The 23,911-nt window shown below is 46.3% G+C and overlaps 2 protein-coding genes across 3 annotated transcripts in view; one reads left to right on the forward strand and one right to left on the reverse strand.

The window, feature by feature from the left end:
• Nucleotides 1–741, forward strand: part of KDM1A (lysine demethylase 1A) — a 61,052-nt gene extending 60,311 nt beyond the window's left edge. For both annotated transcript variants that reach the window (XM_075552101.1, XM_075552109.1), the window contains one exon: nt 288–741. In XM_075552101.1, coding sequence (XP_075408216.1) covers nt 288–473 — 186 coding nt within the window. In that variant the 3' untranslated portion in view covers nt 474–741. The remainder of the gene's footprint in view (nt 1–287) is intronic.
• Nucleotides 742–3,731: 2,990 nt separating this feature from the next.
• Nucleotides 3,732–23,911, reverse strand: part of LUZP1 (leucine zipper protein 1) — a 130,211-nt gene continuing 110,031 nt past the window's right edge. The window contains exons 3-4 of the mRNA XM_075552122.1: nt 8,772–11,916; nt 3,732–7,365 (exon numbers count right to left, since the gene is read on the reverse strand). Coding sequence (XP_075408237.1) covers nt 7,210–7,365; nt 8,772–11,834 — 3,219 coding nt within the window. The 5' untranslated portion in view covers nt 11,835–11,916 and the 3' untranslated portion in view covers nt 3,732–7,209. The remainder of the gene's footprint in view (nt 7,366–8,771; nt 11,917–23,911) is intronic.

Below are 23,911 nucleotides of genomic sequence, written 5' to 3' on the forward strand. Positions count from 1 at the left end.
GTCCCGGAAGGGACTGTGGAATTCTAGTGCTGAGTCTCCCCCCAAGGGAAACGCTGGTTGCAGCCAAGTGGAGCTGAAGGGAGGTCGTTGGTCGCTCCATTTCTGTGTGTCAATCTCAGGGAGCTGCTTCCTGGGGAGGGAGGTGCAAGAAACCTTTATGGGAGGTTGATGGGTTAGTAAAAGGTGCGAGGGTGGGGTGGGGAAGAAAGGGCAGAATCAGGGTGGTAGTCTGTTCAAACACAGGTTTAACTGCAGAACCCACTGATTGTGTCTCCTCTCTGAACTAGCCAATTCCACGGCTCTTCTTTGCCGGAGAACATACAATCCGTAACTATCCAGCCACAGTCCATGGTGCTCTGCTGAGTGGGCTGCGAGAAGCAGGAAGGATTGCGGACCAGTTTTTGGGGGCCATGTACACCTTGCCTCGCCAGGCCACGCCAGGCGTCCCCGCACAGCAGTCCCCGAGCATGTGAAGCTGCAGGGCTCTTCTAGCAATGCTAGAGCCACTGAGAAACTGGCCAGGGCTCGTGGTCAGCACCGGCTCACTCCAGCTGGCCAGTGGCCAAGAGAAGAGCCTCCTTTAAGTGATTTGGAGCAGAGAGAACTCACCCCTCTGTCTGGGACTCCATGCTCTGAGTAAGGATGGAGGCGGCAAGCACTGTGGAATAACAGCTTAGTCTTTCGGTGTAGTTTTTTTTTTTTTTTTTAATATTTTGGGAATAAAACTTCATATAAAATGCATCCTATCTTTTTTTGTTTCTCCTTTGGGTTGGAGTTATAGACACAGGTGTTACTCCTGTAGTGACAGCAGTGTATGCCTTGGTCTCCACTGGGAATGTGGTGGTGCGCCAAGAGTATGAAACCGCTTGCTGGTTGGTCAAGCCTGTGGATATGAGGAAACGCTGGGCCTCTGGGTAGACGTATTGGTAGACATATTACCCACATTCCATCCATGCATAGGTATTAACTTTCTGTTGCAGATAATGGGGTACAAGGATTGGACTTATATGTCATGTAGCTGATATATAGATAGATGTTACTACTGTAACAGTTACCACAGGATTCGCATCTTAAAACATAACTTGATTCTCTTCACAATTCTGGGGGCCAGAAGTCTAAGCAGTCCCTAGGGTTGGGCTCCCTTTAGAGGCAGCGAGACAAAAAAATTTCACTTCACCTCCACTTCTTCATGGTACCAGTATTGGCCTAGCTGTGGCCCTTTCCTTAGTCTGTTACCACACTGCCATCTCTCCTGTGTCACAGGATTACATTTGGGCCTGCCCAACAGTCCATCTCAAACCCGTCTACCTCGTCTCACCCCGTATATGCTCACGGGTATCTCCAGAATGGCGCTTCATCCTACCATAGCTGTACTCCCAGGCCCTGAGGTCCCAAGGCAGCAGTTGTCTAGTAACAAACCTGGTGCTCTTGAACGAAATGTGCTATTACAGTCTATGAATGCCAACATTCTTAGGCTCAGGCTAGAGAACTTGTAGCTTTTGTAGGAAAGCTCTGGCTCTGTGATGCAAGTTGGCTTTCCTGGCACCCTGATCTTAAGTACTGAGTAGCCTGAAAATAACAAAAGGTGGGATGGAGTAGTCCAGGCTTGCAGCTGTTAGGACATGACACCTTTGGCCCACCTCCACTGAAGAACGGGCTGGTCGTTATGCCCATAACCACTTGAGCATGGAACCCATAATGGTGTGGTATCAGGGTCAGGCACTATTTACCGCTTTTAAACTTTTGTTTCCCGAGCCATCTGTGTACTCCCATCCCAGGGGTTTTTTGCAAAGACACAGGGACTGGCTGGGTTAACAGCTCATGATCTCAGAGGGATCTTTGGTCTCCTTGGGACAAAAGACTGGACTTTCTACTTCTGTAGTTTGTCTCAGGAACTCAACAGAGACAGCTCTGCCGTCCTATCTAGTTACAGTCAGCATGAACTTGACAGCGGAATGTGAATTAATACTAAAGGACCCTCCCTGGTAGGTCAGTCAGTCTATGGAAATGAGGAGAATGATCACATTTCTTAATTTTCAGATTGTAGGAAAAGATCCAGGGTCCCAACCCAATCTCCACTTTGTGCTCTACAGCAGTGGTTCTCAACCTTCCTAATGCCGGGACCCTTTCATGCAGTTCCTCATGTGGTGGTGACCCCCACAACCATAACATTATTTTCATTGCTACTTCATAACTGTCATTTTGCTAGTGTGATGAATCGCAATGTAAATATCTGATACGTAGGATGTATTTTCATTGTTACAAATTGAACATAATTACAGCACAGTGATTAACCACAAAATATGTAATTATATATTGTGAAATATTTGTGCTTTTTGATGGTCTTAGGGAATCCCTGCGAAAGGGTCATTTGACCCCCATAGGGGTCCAGACCCATAGGTTGAGAACCGCTGTTAGGGGATTTGGGGAAAGAATTAGTGTTTCTTCTTGTTCTAAGAACTTATTTCCCGTCTAGAAGAACAAACTCAAACTCAAGGATGGCTGAGCATCGATAGAAGGGTGATCCTGGGTGGCCATTCTACCTACAGTCATTCCATGCATGAGAGAACCGTCTAGAGCAGCCATCTCAACCTGTGGGGGTCATACAACCCTTTCACAGGGGTCCCTCGATTTATAACAGTAGCGAAATTATAGTTAGAAAAGTAGCAACAAAAATAATGTTATGGGTGGGGGCAAGGGGGTCACCACCACATGAGGAACTGTATTAAAGGGCCGAGGCCTCGGGAAGGTTGAGAACCACTGCCTTAGCACATACTTTGAATCAGGAGGACCGAAGAATTGATGCATTTGAATTGTGGTGCTGGAGAGTAATATTGAAAGTTTGTGGACTGCCAAAAGGACAAACCAATCTGTTCTGGAAGAAATATAGCCAGAGTCCTCCTTAGAGGTAAGGATGGTGAGACTACTTCATCTTAACATATTTTGGAAATGCTGTCAGGATAGACCAATCCCCGGAGAGAACACCGTGTCTGACAAAACGAAGGCAGAACAAAAAAACAAAAGCCCTCCAAGATGGACTGACAGACACCATGGCTGCCACAATGGGCTCAAGCACAGGAACGGTTGTGAGGTGGCGCAGTGTTTTGTTCTGTTGTGCAGAGGGTCGCTACAGGCCAGAACCCACTCGATGGCACTTCACAGGGAGAGCTTTCTGGGAATCATATATTTCACGGATGGTCAGTTCTTTCTGTAGTGCTCGCAAATGAGGCTTTATTCTTGGTACGATTTAAGGAAATCTCTGGGTGGCAGTTCTACATGCATACGTACACAAGGGGAGAGAGGTTAGCAGTTCAGATCCCCCCCAGAGGCCAGGAAGCTGCTTCTGGAAGGTCAGCCTTGAGAGCTCTGGAGCAGCTCTGCTCTGCACATGGGGCAACAGGAGTCAGGTTTGACAAGATGGCATGAGCAGGATTAAAGAGAGATTATACTGATGGTGTGATTGAAAAGGTTTTCGTTCCCTGTCAACCTAGTCTTGGAATAAATGACAACCATGGAAAGGATCCACATACCAGGATCAGGGCAAGCAGTGTCACTGGAGGTAGGGACAGCCAGTGGGAAGAAAGTATGTGGACTTTGAACCCCGCCTAGTCTACAGTTAACTTGTGGCCTTGGGGTACTTGGCTGCCAGATGCAGTGGCAGCTGCTGGTTTGCACCAACTGCACCCTCACAAACCCCAAGTGAGCGCACCAGGCACATGGACACACTGCAAGAACGTGGACATGGGAGAGCTTTATTGGTTACATATTGTACTGTGGCGCCACAGAGGCCAGAGCGCAGAGGAGACATGCAGATGGGCGCTCCAACTCCACACATGCCCCCGAGGAACCCTGGTTTCCATGGGGTAGGGGCCGGCCGCCAGGGTCCCGTGCTGGGAGCAGGACTGGAGAAGCTACTGCCCCTGGACTCAGGGGCAGGGGAGAGGCTGAGCAGCTGCCTGGGCACAGAGGTGGACAGACGCAGATGGATGCCCCAGCAAAGGGCCAATAATGCAGTAACAGTTTTGAGGGCTACTTCCCTAGCCCTCCCAATCTTTAAAATACAAAAAAATAGACTTTATTCTCTTAAAAATACATTCCATTAAGTCCATGTTCTGAGCTGTGAAGCAGCAGGAAAATCAAGGCCCCTTTCCTATGATCTTGGTGTGAGCCTTTGAGGAGAGCCCTGTCCCCACTGGGGCGTTCAGAGGGTGATTCCTAAAAGCAGCTCTTCCAAAGCAGTCTTGTCAGGGCAACAACAACAAAAACCCCACTCCATCAGAGGCAGCCAGGGAGCCACTGGCCTCCAGGCCCCCATCCCTTTACCAGGAAGCGGTAGCACTTGGCACTGATGCATTAAATACAGAGAACTAAAGCCGCCCCAGGATGACAGTCCAAGACCCACAAAGAAGCCACACCCCTGAAGAGGGGGGACTAATGTGCAAGCTTACCTGCAGCTTGTGGCGGCCCTCTGGATGGACCCCAGTGCGAAGCCCTTTAACCCGCAAGATGGCTGCTGCTTCATCATTAAACAAAACCAGCCACAGCTGCTTGGTCCACACCCTGTGTGACTGTCCGGGTTGGTTTTTGTGTCAGAGCGGGGAGACGAGCAGCAGGTAGAAGGAACTAGCTCCCAGCATTTTGCCAGCCCAGCAGCTCTGGAATGCCAGGTCCCCAACCTCACCAGGAGTCCTCCCAACAATTACACACCTGCCTGGGGCTGTGGTGCCGCGACAGCCACTTGTCATCCAGGGGGTTTGTTGGCTGAACAGTAGACACATTTGGCTTGATTAAACAACTACTCATCTACCAGTGCTCCGCAGGGCCACACCGTGAGACCTGGGGGCAGACACCTGGGTTTCTTTCCAGAGTGTGCCTTCTAACTTTGGAGTCTGGGAGCTAGCCTTGCCAGCAGCGAGCCATGTGAGGCCCAGAGAAACTGAGCCTCCATTCTCTGCTTGCTGTGACTCTGGCACTTTCTGCAATGCTGAGAACATTTGTCAAGAATATCTACAGCGGTTCTACAAAGTGTGCAGATTAAGGAAACAATATTTATCCTGAAGTAATGGTTACAATCAAACCCTATTGCACTCAATTTCAAGGTATCAGTCCCAGCAAGAGGGTGCCACAGCTGTCCCTCTGCCACAGAGCATTGGGTAGTGGCAGACGATGGCACTACTGAAATGTGGAAAGATCAGACTTTGGCACCAGGAGCTACAGCACCAGAATCCAAGGCTCCCAGGCCCAAAGGTGAGATCTTTGGAGCGCAGCCATGGACTCGGTTCCCTGGGCCCTCAGTTGACCACCACAGAGGTCAGTCTCCACTGGACTCTCAGGATTGCCCACTGGTGAAGAATGGCAAGGAGGCTGCACCCTGAGCCTGCTCATTTTTGGCCAGTGACTCGGGTCAGAAGCAGCAGGAAGAGTCTTTAAAATAGTATCTTAAAGCTGTGCATTCAAGGCAGGGGTGTGGAGTAAAAGGCAACCCTCAGATTGGCAAATCTCATGAAAATATAAGTACGTACTCGACATCTCTGTCCCTGCGAGGAAGGCAGAGGCTCCTCACTCCACCCCCGAGAAGATTGTGCAGAAGAATGGGGCATGCTGGGGCCCACACAGGCCAGAGGCAGACTTCAGGAGGCCGACTTTCTTGCCAGGAAATTCACAGGCAGGCACAGGAGCTACACAGCAGAAATATGGAAACCCCGACTGGCCTGAAAGCCAACAACATTGGCATCTGGGCAAGGTCAGTATCAGGCCTCAGGCCACTGGCTAGCCCCATTTCACAGACTAGAAACAAGCCTACTGAGCTTCTCTGAGCCTATGCCCATGGAGTTTAAAACATGGGGCACCTGGACATAAGGCCCAGAAAAGCAACAGGAGGAGGCCGGAAGGAAACACCTTTCAAAAGTGAGAATTATCCCATGTGGAACGGAGAGTGGAAAATAGGAATCTGAGGTCCTTCAAGATCATCTATTTCTGAGAACTCATTTTACAGGTGGGGAAACGGAGGCCCAGAGAACAATGATTTGTCCAAGGTCACACAGCCAGCAAGTGGCAAAGCTGCCAGGAAAACGCAGGATTCCTGGTTCCTGGTTGAATGCTATGGAGGCAACGGCCTGCTTTATGAATGCAGTTTTTGAGGGCGTCTCCTTTGAGGGAATGCTACAGGAAAGGCATCCAGGAATATATGGTTCTTGTGAACATGTATGAAGGAAACGAAGCCCAGTTTTACTCACGTGGCTCTGGGAAAGCTTGCTGCTATTGCATTGTATGGACCCTGGGCCACGCCCGCAGCCATCATCCTGAGAGCAGACTTGCAGGCACATGGGCCGCTTCTGTAGGAATGCATCCGCTTGGTAAAGTGCGATTCCTCCTCTGGGGGAGGGAGGAGGAAGACAGGAGGGCATCCTCACAGTCCATGATGTCATCCTTTAGGAGGGAGGACTCAGGGGAAATGGCTTCTCCCTGCCTTTCCTGCGGCTGGGGCTTCCAGAAGGCAGCATGCCGGCTGTGGCCCCACTAAGTGAAGCCGGTCCAAGGTGGACCTGATGGAATCAGCAGCGCTTGTGGTGCCCCAGGAAGGCGCTGCACAGGCCTTGTAGCAGGAGCAGAGAGCTGCGGTGGAGGCTGGGAGGATGCTGTTCTAACAGGAACCAGCATGCTCCATGGTCAGCCATGGGTTGGGCACAGAAGGGGTCACCCAGGATCTCTTTGAGGCAGCTAGGACCCCTGTGCTTTGACAAATTCGAGAAAAAGAACCAGGGGGGAGAGGTGCGGGTAGGTAAGGGGGAGCACTGGCAGCCCCTGGGTGGAGCCCTTAGGGCAAATGGGCAAAAAGGATACTGTGAGGATCAGGGAAGTGGGGTGGTAACCCCATGCAGGGCTGTCCTTTGTCCACTACAGAGACCACCAGGGAGCAGAGAGATAGCGTTTGGCGAACTGGGGTGGCCAGACTCCCTCTACCAGGGGCGTGGGGTGAGGAACAAAGACTCATGCATCAGGGTACGGCTAGCCTGGGTGGCTCCATCAGCTTCAGTCTCTGATCTCCTGTGGCCAGCCAATGGGCAGCAGTGGCCTGGCTTTCTGCCCCAGTCTCCCAGTTGAGGCCTTGAGTCTAGCCTAGTTACCTGGCCTCAGACACTTCATGGGCGGGAAGTAGACAAGGAGAGAAGCAGGAGCAGATGAGAGCCAGCAGACCTCCCCGGTGGGTCACTTTTCCTCAGCGCAGGGCCTGGCTGGCCGTAACCGCTCCTCGGCCCGTGCCCGCCCAGGCTCTGTCAGCCCCTGCTTTGCAGGCAATTCGGAACGTTCCAGGGAGTTGTGCAGCCGCCTGTAGACACTGAGTGTGCAGTCTTCCCTGTCATCCTGTGCCAATGAAGGACATCAGTGAGCTGTGGAGAACCCTCTGGCCTCACCCCCAATACTACCCAGACAGCCCACAGTGTAACTACTGCAGAGAGAGACCGAAAAACCTGCTCTGGCATGGGCACAAGTCAATAGGAAAACTCCCAGGGAGTGCAGAGGAGATGTTGGCTGGACAACAGCCTACATGCAGGGCAGTCAGGGTTAGGAGCATGGTGGCTACCTCCCCTCAAGTTCAGCTGCTTTGGGGTGTGGGAGCCCTTGACTTGGAGGGGTAAGGGGCACTACAGCTTTCATCCTACTCTGACTACAGACACTACATCAAGGGGCTCATACACCCTCCCCTTCAGTATGCCCGACTGCCTCATCCTCTACCACCTTCAGATGCCCAAGGCTTCATTCAGGAATCTAAACCTTTCTCCCCACTCCTACAATTCTATTTTAATATTCTCCTGGGATCCTTCCAAGCAAAGGTAGACACCAAAGAGTAAGGTAAGTATGCTTGAAAAGACGGGATGGTAGGGTAGAAAAAGCATGGGATTTAGAGCCAGAATCCTGGCTCTTCCAGTAGTTCACATGGGTGACCTTGATTCTTCTTGTCCCTGCCCCTCAGTATCTCTATCTGAGAAACACGGAGAGTCCCTGCCCAGAGCGCTGCTGGGGGAAGTGAATGAGATGGGGGGTGGGGAAGTACTCTGTCAGGTGTTAAGTATAGTACAGGCTCACAGGGGCTCTTAATCCTCAATCTCCTTCCTTTTAAAAAAAGGAACAGGCTAGGTCCAAGATGTCTTCATCATAACCAGCTCCCCATATCTTAAGAGATGCCCAAAGGCTTCTCCTTCAGATGCAGTTCTGACCTTCTTACCCAGTCACCCCGGGTTTACCTGGAGACTGATGCTGTGACGGGGCAAGGGAAAGTGGCCTTTAGCTCTGACGCTTATAGAACAGGCCCGGTATCAGTCCTCTCTCATCGGGCCCAGCAGCCTGTGCTGACCCACCCACTGTCTAAATGGAGGCAGCCAAGAGCCTGTTCACCAGCTTCCATCTCAGACCCCACAGGAAGGGCGCCAGCTTCAGACCTGCACTCACAGCTGCCGCTCGCTGCAGCTGATCTGTGTACTGGGAGGGAGTTCCTGTGGCCAACCAAGAACAGAGGCCGTGACTCCTTTTGTGTGGTCTTCAACTGCAGCAGAATGGAGGAGGGCAGGCTGCTCCCTGCCACATACCTTCAGACCTCCTTCAAGTCAGGTCAAGCCCATCTGATTTCCAACAGGCTTCTGAGCTACCCGGTCCTTGCCAGCGCTTTCCAGCCCCACAGTCCAAGGGTCGTACAGCCAGAGCAGTGGGCGGCAGAGGAGGAGGGAAAGGAGAGCAGCAGGAAGGGGTGAGGAGAGAGGCAAAGCACTCACCAGGCTGGCCGTGTGGTTCCAGGCTGCCGGTGTCACAGCATCTCCTGCCCGATTCCATCGCGTTAGCACCTCGGACACGGTGAGGCTACTCTGGGTCCTTCTGGACGAGAACTCGGGGCCATCCCCTGAATTTCCAACCCTTCGAGAGCCCTGCTCAAACCTGGGCTGTTCGAGTTCTGAGAAGTCTGTGGAAGACCTCTGGGTATAGGCATTGGTCAGTTCAACATTTTTACCTCTTCTAGCTGGGGGGTCCTCCAGGGAGTTCACATCTCGCCTACTCTTCCAAGCATTCCGCACAGTCACGTGCCTGGCGTCTGCAGGGCCTTCTGAAGGGGCGTTATGGCTTTTCCATCTGATTGTCTCCGAGGGGGGCGCATGGCTGTTCCTCTCCACAGAGCTGATGATGATGCTGCTCCGAGACACCACGGTGTCCGGCCTGCTCTTCAGGGGGCCGTCTCCTCCTCTCTCCCCCTCTGGGAGCTGCAGGCTGATGTCAGGCTTGTGAAGGGAGAGCTCCCAGGGGGAGGTGATGTGGTTGCCCACTGCCGTGGGCTCGGGCGGCCCAACCTGGATGTTGCTGGTGGACGTGTGCCTCTCCCTCACAGGCTCCCCCGGGGCCATTCTCGAGGTGCTGCTCTCAACAGGATAGATAGTGATGCTGCTGGTCACTTTGGTGGACCCCGGTTTAGAAGTGGGTTTCTGTTTCTCCGGTGTAGTCTCTGCTCTTGACCCTCCCATGATTTTTTTCACATCCTTATCAACGATGATGGGGTTAATGATGGCTCTGGACTGTAAGGCCTCTCTAGGGCTGAATGGCCTTTGGCTCTTCACTCCAGAGCCATTGGCATCTGGGGGCTCCTCGGCATAAGGAGAGGCTCTGATGGGCTTCACAGACTCACTTTCTGGTCCAGTGTCCTTATCATTCTCAAACAGGGAGGTTTGCAGGCCCCCTCTGGATCTAGCCTTTTCTCTGGAGCGGGGCTGGAGTTTGGGTTCCAGCTCTGGAGTGATGGTTGTGTTTACCAATTTGGCAGTAACGAGAGATGTTATGTCCAGGTCATCATCTGAGTCTGGTTTCTCTCTGCCGCTGGATTTGATCACTCGACACCTCAGGGCTTCATGCTGGCTGCTATCTTCCATCACGACAGCTACGGGCTGATCAACTCCTTCCTTATTCAGCGCTGAAAAGCTCTGAGGGATGCTCTCTTGACTTCGGGAGCTATAAGGATACTTCGCTAAAATAGGAGCCTTGGAATTTGGGGAATTAGGATCAGCCTCCTGGGCATTGGCAGACTTTTTGCCCTTAGAGAGCCCTTCTGAGGAGGATCTTCGAGATGGGGCCAGAGAAACAATGGCCTTTGAGCTACCAGAGTCTGCAGCCTGCGCCATTTGACTTCCACTGCCAAGCACCTGCCCCCTCTTCCCAAAGAGGGCCTCACAGGTGTCAGAAGTCTTGGCAGCTCTACCCATTGTGTCGTTGGGAATGGAGCCATGAGTGGCCTCACCAAACGTTCTCGTTGTCTTCTCGACCTTTCCCTTCAGCCCACTCTCTGTGCCTGCCTTGGAAACTCCCTTCCAAGCTTTGATGTGCTCCTGGGCCGCTGGTGGGTAGCGGCTCAGCACCGAGGGCTGCTCCCGAGCCTTCTTCCCTTCACTCTGAGAGCAGGCAGATGCAAAGCGATCCTCAGTTCTCTTTGTCTCCTGAGTCCCACTGTCAGTCCCTGCCCCCAGGTGGGAAGTTTTGGCTGTCCTCCTGCTGGTGAAGTTAGGAGAAGACATCTGCCGGCCGCTCAGAGAATAGTTTTCATTACTGAGAGCAAACTCCCTGTTCCTGTGTCTCTCCCGCTTGTGCTGAGGAGACAGTTCCCGTGATGTGTGCTTGGACCCAGATGCCTCATTCCCATGGCCTCGAAACTTAGTCCTCTCGTGCCTGCCTTTGCTTGACAGAAAAACAACATCTCCTTCTACCTCCCCATTTTCTAAGTCCTTCTGTCTCTTGATTTGTAGTTTTATCTCCTCCAGCTGGTTAGCTAAAAGCTTATTTTTATTTTGCTCACTTAAGTAATTATCCTGAAGGTCATTATTTTTGGCCCTCATTTTCTTAAGCTCTTCTTCCAATGATTCAAAATGTTTGATCTGTGTCTTAAGCTTCTCAATCTCTTGGTTAAGGTCTTTGACTTTGTTGTCTTCCTGGTTTCGGTTCTTCTCATTTTCCACTTTGTTTCTTGTTTCATTCTCGACCTGCTTCAGATAGTCCAGCGCGCCCTTCCTTCGTAATTCCTTGGGTGGCAGCGTGGAGGAGATGCCATCCTCAATCCGTAGGTCATTAGCTGCATTCCTTGTATAATCCCGGTTCAGTTTTTTGTTCTGTTCCAGTTTCTGAGTGAGCTCCTTGATTAATTTCTCATTTTCTTTCTCTTTTTCACTCAAGTGTTTTCTCTCACTCACAAAGCTCAGAGTTAATGATTTCAGCTTCTCTAGCTCAGACACTAAACTCTGTTCTGTTTTGTCCAGGCGGTCCTCAGAAGATTCCAGTTCCTTCACTTTGACCCTGAGCATTTCCAGCTCTGAGGAGATTTTCTTCGTCAGGTTCCGCTCCTCATTCAGGCTCAAGCAAAGCTGGGTGCAGTCATTCTTACTCCTGCTGAAGGCCTCCTCGAGCTTCTCCAGTTCTGTCATGCGCTGCTGAAGCCGCTCAATCTCACCTTTCAGCTCCTGGGTGAGCTTTTCTTCCTCTTCAAGTTTCTCCTTCATCAGCTGACACAGGTCCTCTGCTCTCTTGATTTCCTCATCTTTGCCCTCAATCCTCAGCACTCGCTGGCGCAGAGCTTCAATCTCAGCCAGCATGCTGGAGCTGCTGCCTTCCGCCTGAATCACCTTGTCTTGGAGGTCCAGGAGCTCATCTTCTGCTTTCTGGAGGTTTTTTGTGGCTTCTTCCAACTCATCAAGGCGCCGGCTTAGACTCTGTAACTTGAACCGCAGGTGGCGGCTGGAGGCCGGTTCCTTGTAGCTTGTAAACTCTGCCATGTCTCCTGCCAACCAATATGGGTGGCCTAGAGGCATCCAATCCACTCCAGACGATGAGAAATGGTTACCTTTCTCCTGGCAGCCACAGCCTTCCTCGGCAGCCGGACAACATATCAGTCTAGGAAGAAGGAAAACAGAGAGTGGTCAGTCGGCAAATCTAAAGCCTACACTCAGCATCCAGACCTGATCCCGGGGCCTAGCGCACAGAAGGCACGCACATTTGTTGGGAAAAGGACTTGGAAAAAATACTGGTTCTTTTTGGTCAGCAATCAGCTGATTCCTCGGAGCCCTGGTAGTGTCGTGGTTACATGTTGCAAGGCCAATGGTTTGAAACCACCAGCAGCACCTCAGGAGACAGACTGGGCTGGCCTTTCTGCTGTTCCGTGAATAGTGATAGTCTCGGAGACTCACAGAGAGGTCGATGAGTCAGCACTGACTCGATGGCAGTGAGTTTGGAGCTGATTCCCAGTTTCACCCTGATTAAGAATGTTACCATGCCTCTCTCCCCACAATTCTCATGACAGTGTATAAGATGTTTGCCACTTGCCACCTACATGACCCCCGGGAGTCATTAACCTTCCTATAGGCTATTCACAAAGTAAATTAGGCCCCAGTCTTACTTAGCTGTAAAATGGGGATAATGAGGCCTACCATACTCCTTCCCAATGTTTCGAACTAATGCAAGGAAAGGTCTTGGTAGATGGTGAAGCACAAAACAACCCTATGCTTATTATAAGGAAAAAGTTGTAATCAACTATTGTAGCCTGGAATGATATAAATAAATCCTCCATCCTTGCTATATAAATGGTAAACTTTACAATGTACTAAAGCCACTTTCTCATACTTAACCTGTTCTCAACATCTCTTCTCTTTCAGAAGTGGGCATATTAGTAAGTAGAAGTGAGTATGAATTAGATACCCTGACTAGCCAACAGGAAGCTTCTACAAAGCCTGGCCGTTGGCATCTTAACAGAGCTGCTCCAGATATCCAGGTCTGTTTGGCCACCTCCTTACGCGTGCTATGACTAAGAATGATCTGTTTCTTTGAAAACCATTTCACTGGGGATCTACACTGGACAGATGTTGCTCTAGAGAAAGGGGAAAGTCCATGCAATTTTGTTTTGTATGTAATCCCTTTATTTTTTTAAAAAGGAGAATGCATTTATCATACATTTTTGTCTAAAATATTAAAAAGCAGACAATAGGCATCTATTTCCACAAATATGTCAAACCTGACAACCTAGAAAACTGCTTTCCGCAAAACTGAAAAGTACCGAATATAGCATTTAGAACAATCATTTAAAATGCATAGTTGATCTCATAGAAAGTAAGGGACATCACAGCTAAAACAGAGAGGAAAAGACTCAAGGAAAACTCATAGCAGTACATTTAAACCACCACAGAGGCATTCCTAATGGACTCTGGTACAGTGAAGGGCTTGACTGCTAACGAAAAGGTTGGTATTTCAAACCCACCGGCCACTCCATGGGAGAAAGATGTGTTTCGTCTGTAAAGATTTACAGCCTTGGCAATTGCCTAAGGCTGTTCTACTTTGTCTTACAGGATACAAGTCAAAGAGCTTGGGTTAAAACAGTCATGGATGTACAAGAGACAAAGGCTTGGGCCCAACAGAGGTGGGTCTAATGAGACCCTTCCTCTTCAATCTAAAGCTAGGACCACTGGAGCACTACAGCATCAGGTAAAGGGTTGACTAGTTGGGGGAAGTCACCTGACAAACATAGAGAAGTATTTAGACCATAGCTCTTTTAGGGACACCCAGAACACAGGTAAACAAACATACTCTAGGGCAGTGGTTCTCAACCTTCCTAATACCACTACTCTTTCATACAGTTCCTCGTGTTGTGGTGATCCCCCCCCACCAACCATCATCATTGCTACTTCACCACTGAAATTTTGCTACTGTTATGAATCTGGCAACCCCTGTGAAAGGGTCGTTCACACCCCAGGTTGAGAACTGCTGTTCTAGGGGGACACTCTCCACCAAAGTCACACGGCACTCCTGCACCTGTGAGACCGATGTTGCAATTCTGTATTACAGAATGCAGGGAGCAAAGCAGGACACTGCCAATTAGAACCAAGAGAAAAGGTTACTAGCCAGAGCAATAACATGCATACATTCCCATGTGTACAGGCCTAGAAGGGGGATATAATCAGGTAGCTGGAACAAGATAAGACTGAAAATTAACCAAAATTTCTAGAAACATGGAATATCTATTCAGGAAGCAAAGTCCCAAATAGGATAAATACAAAATCTGCACCTAGACACAAAAGGATAAAAAAGAATACCATATATACACTCATGTACACGCTGAGGTTTTTCAGCATGTTTTTAATGCCGTTTTTGTGGCAAAATTAGGTGCCTCAGCTGATATTTGGGTTGGCTTATAATCGAATATATACAGTACTTTAAAAGGATAATCTTACCAAAGCAAAAATGGGAGGAAAAGGCAAATAAACCATGAAGAACTGAACTAGCTTCTCAGCAACTTTTACTTTACAAAGGTGTAAATTAGAAGACAAAGACATAGTAAATCACCTTAAAATTCTAAGAGAAAGTAACTGTGACCTTAGAAATAGGTACCTAAACTATGAAACTAAAATTAGAGACACTTTCAGGAAAGGAAAACCTAAAACCATATACCTGAGTATTTATTATAGTAGCAGACTACTAGTAGTAGCAGACCCTGACAGAATTACTTAAAAATGTGCTTAGGAGTATGTGGTCCTTCAACAGACAAAAACATCCAAATACTGATTTCCGCTTACACAATAACCAACATCAATTTGAGTCCGTGTGGGGGTGGGGCATGAGGATAAAGTCAAAGTGCAACTTTACAAAGGTGCTCCTGTGTATGCTGTACATAGACCAGGAGGCAAGTCTTTCATACACACCAAGAGGCAGGGTTCAAAGTCAGAAGAGTTTCAGTTACATCCTTTCACCATACTTAGTATGTAGCTGAACAAACAAGATTAGAATTGGGACTATATAAAGAAATCGAATCATCTCTGACCAATCTCTATATACAGGTGACACAACCTGGCTTGATGAACGTGAAGGGAATTCTGTTACGATTCTTTTTCTTTCTACTGGGTCAGTGGTAATTCCTTCCCTTTCATTTGGTTATTTGCATCTCCTCTTTTGAGCGTTTGGAAATTTTACTGATTATTTTCAACAAACTAACTTCTACTTCTCGTTTTGTTGGTGCTATTTTTCTTTCTCTCTCTTTTTCCTTTTTCTGCTCGGACTGTATTTTCTTTCTTCTGGTAGGTTTAGGCTCAAGTTTGCTTTACTTTCCTCAAACTGTAGGGTTAATCTTTTTATTTGAGAAACATTTTTTTCATATAGGCATTTATTGCTATATATTTCCCTCCAATTACTGCCTTCATTGTCATCCTATAAATTTTGGTATATGGTACTTTCATTTGATTTTAAGTAATTTTTTATTTCTTCTTCTGCTTGTTGGTAGCTTCATAACATGCTATTTGATGTACGGTTTGTGTATTTACTAAGGCTTCCAACCCCATTCAGGGTTTGACCCCTGCTGAGAATTTGCTTTTTAACTCCAGATATATTGAATCAAAATCTACATTTTAATCTATCTACATTTAGAATGTAGATGGTGATTTCGGTAACTTCTATTGTTTTTCTATCACTGATTTCCAGTTTCACTCCACTGTGGTCAAAGCAAATACTGTGCATGATTTCAACCTTCAAAAATGTACTGAGACTTGTTTTGTGCCCTTTTTCATGAGACCTGTGTCCTTTGTGCCTTAACATACAGAATGATCCATGGGCACTAGAGCGGAATGCATATTGTGTTGTTGTCGGGTGATGTGTTGTATCTAGCTGGTTTACAGTGTCATTCAGGTCTTGTTTCCTGTTGACCTTCTTCCTAGATGCTCTGTTCAATATTGAAGGTACTGCACAAAAGTCTCTGATCATGATATGAGTGCTATTTCTCACTTCAGTTCTACCAGTGTGCTTTATATACAGGTTCAAAGAGTTGGTGGGATAATTGAATGGAAAGACAATGGAATTTTTATTTTATTATTTTTTCACATTTTGATATTTTTGTTTTAAAAAGGTTTTATGATTTACTTTTCTTTTTTAATCTTAGATAATAGAATTTTTAAATGAATGTTCTGAAGCCCCTTGAATTTAGGTGCCTTTATGCTGGGTGCATATACATTTATGATTGCTACATCTTGATGAAATAACTAATCACATTTAGTGTTGTTACTGAAAAGGTAGGTTTTATACTTGCCATTTTACTCTGTGTCCTATTTATCTTTTTGTTCCTCTATTCCTACATTATTGGAAAATTTACCACTAGAAGTTCATGGTTCATAAAATAAGGGTCACTGAAAAGGAAAACAGCTTCAAAGAGATGGATAACAAAAGAGCCTCAACCATGGGCTCAACACCAACAATTATGGAAATGGCATGGAGCTGGTCAACGTTTCATTCTGCTATGCACAAGGTCACAACTCAACAGCAACTAACAATACCTACCTACATCATTACTGCTTCTTTTGTGCTAAATAGAAAAGTTCTCATATATTTAATTTTTTAAATGGTAGAACACTTCATGAACATGTCATCCCTGCACATGATCCATGTGATCTTCTTTGTATCCCTTGTTTCTTTTATGATGTTTTTATTCTTTTTGTTGTTGTTGCTGCTCTGGAGACAACAAAGAACATCTTAACTTAAACCAATCTAGTCTGAATTAATATGAACTTGTTAATTATATACAAAGCTTTGTTCCTCTTTAGCTATTCCCTCATCTCTCCCTTGTACTACTATTTTCATATACATTACATCTTCAATGTTATAAATCTACCAACACATCACTATCATCATCATGGCTAAGTAGCATCTCGGCTGTATTTCTTCGAAGGTCGGTGTGTTCATTCTTTTGACCATCCACAGTGTAGCTCATGTTCTTCATCAATAGCACAATTTGAATGCCTCAATTTTTTTCTGGCTACCTTCCTCATTGTCCAGCTTTCACATGCATGCGGTAAATAAAAAGACCAGAGCTGGGGTCAAGCACACCTTAGTCATCAAAGTCACAGCTGGTTTTTTTAAGGGAAATGGCCACCTGGCAATATGCATTTGTCAAAACTCAAAGAATTAACAACACAAAGAATAAACCCCAAAAATAAACAAAAAACTTTAGTAATATATCGACATTGCTTCATCAATTTCAACAGCTGTACAACAATAATGGAAGACATTGTGAGGGGAGAAGGATCTAAAGGAAGTCTATCATCTGCTCATTTGTTTTAAACCTGAGACTTTCTTTTTAAAGTTGTGTTTTGTTTTTAAATAAAAAACAATAAGCTTCTGAGTAAATGAAAAAGAAATGGGGTGATAAGACATGCCAATCAATTATACGGATATACCACAGCTCTACAGAGGACAACACTGGAGACACAGTGTGGGAATTGTACCTGATCTGATCCCGCCACACGGAGGCAAAACACTAAGTGGGTGCAACAGAACAGCAAAGGAATGGGGCGGCGAGGTTCCCAAGGAATGCTGAAGGTAGACTTTGGAGCCAGGGCGTGGTGCCCCAACAGACTGGACTGGAAAACACTCCTAAAGGCCAACAAACGATCCTTGAACTAACTACAAGTTTTTATTTCTTGTTGTGTTTGGATTTTTTGGTCATTGGTCTGTTGTTTTGTTGTATATTGTTTCTCGGTTTTGCTCTGTCTTGTTTTTGTGCATGTTATTATCTCCTCAGGTCTGTCTAAATAAGATAGCCTGGATGAACAATCCAGAGGAGAAAACAATGGGACCTACGGTTCTGGGGTCACTGGGAGAGGGGAAGGTGGGGGGAAAGGAAGTGGTTTTAACAAACCCAGGGACAAGGGAACAACAAGTGATCCAAATTGGTGGTGAGGAGGATGTCGGAGGCCTGGTAGGGCATGATCAAGGGAAATGTAACAAAGAGGAATTTCTGAAACCCTGGTGGGGACTGACCATGATAGTGGGACAGGAGGAAAGTCAAGGGAAATAGAGGAAAGAGATGGGAGGCAAAGGGCATTTCATTTATAGAGGTCTAGATAAAGACATGTACATATGCAAATATATTTATATATGAGGATGGGGAAATAGAGCTGTGTGCATATATTTATAGGTTAAGTATTAAGGTAGCAGAAGGACATTGGGCCTCCACTCAAGTACTCCCTCAATGCAAGAATACTTTCTTCTATTACATTGGCATTCTATGATGTTCACCTTCCTGACACAAACACTGAAGACAAAGTGGGGCCATAGGCAAATGTGGTGAAGAAAGCTGATGGTGCCCGGCTATAAAAAGATATAGCGTCTGGGGTCTTAAAGGCTTGAAGGTAAGCAAGCGGCCATCTAGCACAGAAGCAACAAAGCCCGCAATGGAAGAAGCAAACCAGCCTGTGTGATCACGAGGTGTTGAAGGGATCAGGTATCAGGCATCATCAGAACAAAAAAACTTACCATAGTGAATGAGGCAGGGAGTGCAGAGTGGAGACCCAAAGCCCATTTGTAGGCCACTGGAGATCCCCTTGCAGAGGGGTCTTGGGGAGGAGACAAGCCAGACAGGGTACAATGTAACAACGATGAAAAATACAACTATCCTCTAGTTCTTAAATGCTTCCTCCTCCCCCTCCCCCACTATCATGATCCCAATTCTATCTTTTAAGTATGGCTAGACCAGAGGATGTACACTGCTACAGATAGGAACTGGAAACACAGACAATCCAGGGTGGATGATACCTTCAACGCCAGTGGTGTGAGTGACAATACTGGGAATGTAGGAGGGTAGATTGGAAAGGGGGACCCAATTACAAGGATGTACATGTGACCTACTCCCTGGGAGATGGACAACAGAAAAGTGGGTGAAGGGAGACGTCGGACAGGGCAAGATATGACAAAATAATAATTTATAAAATATCTAGGGTTCATGAGGGATGGGGGAGCGGAAAAAATGAGGACCTGATGTCAGGGGCTTAAGTGGAGAGCAAATGTTTTGAAAATGATGAGGGCAATGAATGTACAAATGTGCTTTACACAATTGATGTATGTATAGATTGTGATAAGAGTTGCATGAGCCCCTAATAAAACAATTTAAAAAATCTTACGGGTATAGAGTCTTAGAGAAAGGTAAAGAGCTGTTAAAAAGAACTCACCAGATTAATGATTCTTTATATAAGATGAAATCTTTTTTATGATAAAATCGTCATAAGAGATGAAATCTTTTCAGTAAAAATATATTTAAATTCAAGAATAATATTCCTTCACATGAAAGGTGACTTTACTTCTAAGTCTGTTCCTCATCTGCAAAAAACAAGACAGCATCCCTCTCCCCCTCCCCCCTTTGAGAAGAATTTATTTCAGAGGACAGCACTGAAGCTGCAGCTCAGGGAGAGGGACATGTCTGATCAGAGCACACGGGAACAAATGAAGGGGAAGGAAGGGAGAGTAGAGCACATCCTGGCCCATCAAGCCTTGACAATGTGATTCTTGCTCAGAGCAGCCAATTCAGAGAAGACCGACCATATGGCCGGCCCCACTATGAGACACGACATTACTCACTGACCCATAGCCCTACAGGGGACAATACTGGAGACAGAGCGTGGGAATTGCACCTGATCTGATCCCACCACACCGAGGAAAAACACTATGGGCGTGGAACAGTACAGCAAGGGGAAGAGAGCAACTAAGTACCCAGGGAATACCAAAAATAGACTTTGGGGCCAGGGCTTGGCACCCCATCAGACTCGACCGGAAAATACACCTAACGGCCAACAAACAGTCCTTGAACTAATTACAAGCTTTTCTTTCTTGTTGTGTTTGATGGCAGTTGTTTTCTTTCTTGTTGTGTTTGATGACTTGATGGCAGAACACAAGAAACTGTGTTCCGACAGTTCCGGGGGGACATGGGAGAGGGGCAGGTGCGGGGGGAAAAGACAGTGGTGTTAACAAATCCAGGGACAAGGGAACAACAAATGGTCCAAATCGGTGGGGAGGAGGGTGTAGGAGGCTTGGTAGGGTGTGACCAAGGGTAATATAACCAAGAGGAATAACTGAAACCCTAATGAAGGCTGAGCATGATAGTGAGACAAGAGGGAAGTAAAAAGAAATAGAGGAAAGAGCTAGGAGGTAAACAGCATTTATAGAGGTCTAAATACAGGCATGTACATATGTAAATATATTTAAATATGAGGATGCGGAAATAGATGTGTGTGCATATATGTCTAGATTTAGTATTAAAGTAGCAGATGGACATTGGGCCTCCACTTAAGTGCTCCCTCAATGCAAGAATACTGTTCTATTACATTGGCATCCCATGATGCTCACCTTCCCAACACAATCGCTGAAGACAAAGTGGGGGCATAAGCAAATGTGGTGAAGAAAATGAGGGAATGGTGCATAAGCAAATGTGGCTATCAAAAGCTACAGCGTGTGGGGTCTTAAAGGCTTGAAGGTAGACAAGCGGCCATCTAGCTCAGAAGCAACAAAGCCCACATGGAAGAAGAAGCACACCAGCCTGTGGGACCACCAGGTGTGGAAGGGATGAGGAGGTACCAGGCATCATCAGAAAAAATCTTATCATTGTGAATGAGGGGGAGTGCAAAATGAGGACCCAAAGCCCATCTGTAGGAAATTGGACATCATCCCCTTACTAAAGGGTAGCCCGGAGGAGATGAGCCAGTCAGGGTGCAGTGCAGCATAGATGAAGCATACAACTTTCCTCTAGTTCCTAAATGCTTCCTCCCTGCCCTACTATCATGATCCCAATTCTACCTTACAAATCTGGCTAGTCCAGAGAATGTACACTGATACAGATAGGAACTGGAAACACGGGGAATCCAGGGCAGATGATCCCTTCAGGACCAGTGGTGAGAGTGGTGATACCAGGAGGGTGGAGGAATGGTGGGGTGGGAAGGGGGACCCAATTACAATCTACATATAACCTCCTCCCTGGGGGACGGACAACAGAAAAGTGGGTGAAGGGAGACATCGGACAGTACAAGATATGACCAAATAATAATTTACACATTACCTGGGGCTCATGAGGGAGGAGGCAGCAGGGAGGGAGGGAGAAAATGAGGAGCTGATGCCAGGGGTTAAGTGGAGAGCAAATGTTTGGAGAATGATGAGGGCAATGAATGTACAAATGTGCTTCAAACAATTGATGTTTATGTATGGATTGTGATAGGAGTTGTACGAGCCCCTAATAAAATGATTTTAAAAAACCCTAAATTAAGAACTAGCGGAGTTGTTTCCAGTCTGACTGTTGAGGGTGGTTGAGACCCTGCATGGTAGAGCAGGAACCTTAGTGTCAGTGAGGTCCAGTGAGTCTTTGTGAGTCCTGTGTCCCATTTGGGGCACTGTTTTTTTATGCAAGGGCAAAATCTTTGTATCTGGGGGAAAACAACAACTTTTTTTTTATTAAAAAGGAAAATAAAAGATTAAAAAATAAAAGGAGTTCTGGTTGAATGATGGGTTACCCACTGGGCTATTAATCACAAAACTGGGGGCTCAGGCCCACCAGCTATTCATCCGGGTCTTAAAGGCTTGTTTACAAACAAGCAGCTACGTAATGAGAGGTCAATTAAGCCCACCTGGAAGAAGCACGCCAGCCTATGTGATCCAAAGATTGTAAATTATGTAATTTAAATCTGAAGGAGGGAATGGTATCAGTGCTTAAATTGTGAACTCTTGGTTTGCAGAAGGCTAAGGCTAAGGATGACTGTGGAAGCCCAAAATCCATTTGCAGGATCTACACATTGATTAAGCCTCCAATGATAAGGGATGGGAATAACCTGGTTATCAGAGTACATTGTGGAGACATTTATAGATTAAAGTGCGACATCTGATTTGAATGGTTAAAATGTTAATATCTGATCTGATTTCCTTTTTGGCACATCTAAAAGCTCTAGTAGTTTAAAAAGAGTGAAGGGGAAATAACGTGAAGAGGGATGAAGCCTCGGCAAATTCCCTCTGAATGTTAGACCAGGGGTGTGAGTGGCCTTGCCATCGTACAGAGCACATTGGAGAGTGGACATAACACATGTACCTAGGTTAAAATCAAGTGACTTCATCATTTGATCTCCCTTTCTACCTATTCTCACTTTGCTCTAATTTTTAATTTGGTTTTCTCTCCACTTGAGGTTTTTCTCTGTTGCAGTTTGTTATTTTGGGTAGCCCCTTGACTCTTTGTTATGTATTTTTCTATTTTTTTCAGTATATGAAACCCAGGATCTTGAAAAATAATTGGATTAAAGGTTCCTTGATGACAGGGAAGGTTGGCAGGAAGTGGGGAGCTAATAACCAGGAGTACAAGAAGGAAGATAATGTTCTAAAACTGATTGTGGTAGAGATTGATATGACTGAACTGTTGAATTGTACGATGTTTGGATTGTGTCCTAATAAAATGTTTTATATATATACACATACATAGATGTTTTTAAATAGGTTAGATTAACAGTTGAAACTGAAACTGAAACCAAATCTCCAAATTAATACCTAAAGAAATTTTAAGTTACTTAATATCTGAGCATTGCTCCTATCTTCTAAGATTGTTGGATGGATTAAACAAGATAATGTGTGTGGAATCACCATGGGTAAAACAGGCACTTAAAATGCTTTATTGTTAAAAGGAGTGTACTGTATTTTAGATGGCAATTATACACCAGAAATGGCCAATAGGTGGTTAGACTAAAAGTCTGGAGTTTAGATGAGAGATCAGAATGGGAACTCCATACTTCTGCTTCCTCTTCCTAAAAACATTTGGATGGGGTAGGGAAAGATTAAAATCTACCTAAAGAAAGTTCAAAAGAAGAAAGAAAAGTGAGCAAGGTTATCCTTTGGAGCATGGCTGCTAATAATGAAAAGACTCAGCAGCAACCACGGTGCTGTTTCTGTTAAAAGGGGCGTATAGCTAGATCCCAGTAACTAGATCTTTAAGAGGAAGTGCACAGGCAAAGAGACAAGACAGCCAACTCCACAGAACCAGAACTCTGCTTCCAATTCATTTTGATGGAAGACCAGCCCAGACATCTGTCTAGCCCCAGTGACAGACACAGTGAGAAAGCACTCTGGGTAAGAATCTAAGCATGAGTCAGATGTATGTGAGCTCAAGTCACAGTTTAGCAGTGAATTTAGGCAAATTACATGACCTCTCTGGGCCTCAGAATAATTACTAATTTGTAAAACGGTAACAAAAGCACTTAGTTTACGTGGCAAACATTTTTAAAAATCATTTTATTGGGGGCTCGTACAATTCTTATCACAATCCATACATACATCCATTGTGTCAAGCACATTTGTACATTTGTTGCCATCATCATTCTCAAAACATTTTCTTTCTACTTGAGCCTTTGATTATCAGCTCCTCATTCCCCCCTCCCTCCCTGTTCACTCTCCTTCATGAACCCTTGATAATTTATAAATTATTATTTTGTCATATCTTACATTTTCCAACATCTCCCTTTACCCACTTTTCTGTTGTCCATCCCCAAGGGAGGAGGTTATATGTAAATCATTGTAATTGGTTCCCCCTTTCTACCCCACCTTCCCTCCACTCTCTAGGTATCGCCACTCTCACCGCTGGTCCTGTAGGGATCATCTGTTCTGGATTCCCTGTTTCCAGTTCCTATCTGTACCAATGTACAACCTCTGGTCTAGCCAGATTTATAAGGTAGAATTGGGATCATGATAGTGGTGGGGAGGAAGCATTTAAGAACTAGAGGAAAATTGTATGTTTCATCATTGATACCCTGCACCCTGACTGGTTTGTCTCCTCCCCACGACCTTTCTGTAAAGGGGTGTCCAGTTGCCTACAGATGGGGTTTGGGTCTCCACTCTGCACTTCCCCCTTCATTCACTATGGTAAGGTTTTTTTGATCTCTTCAACACCTCGTGATCACACAGGCTTGTGTGTTTCTTCCATGTGGGCTTTGTTGCTTCTGAGCTAGATGGCCCTTGTTTACCTTCAAGCCTTTAAGACCCCAGATGCTTTATCTTTTGATAGCCGGGCACCATCAGCTTTCTTCGCCACATTTGCTTATGTACCCATTTGTCCTCGGTGATCATA

This window comes from Tenrec ecaudatus, chromosome 1, assembly GCF_050624435.1.
Source record: "Tenrec ecaudatus isolate mTenEca1 chromosome 1, mTenEca1.hap1, whole genome shotgun sequence".
In the NCBI taxonomy this organism is placed as follows: Eukaryota; Metazoa; Chordata; class Mammalia; order Afrosoricida; family Tenrecidae; genus Tenrec; species Tenrec ecaudatus.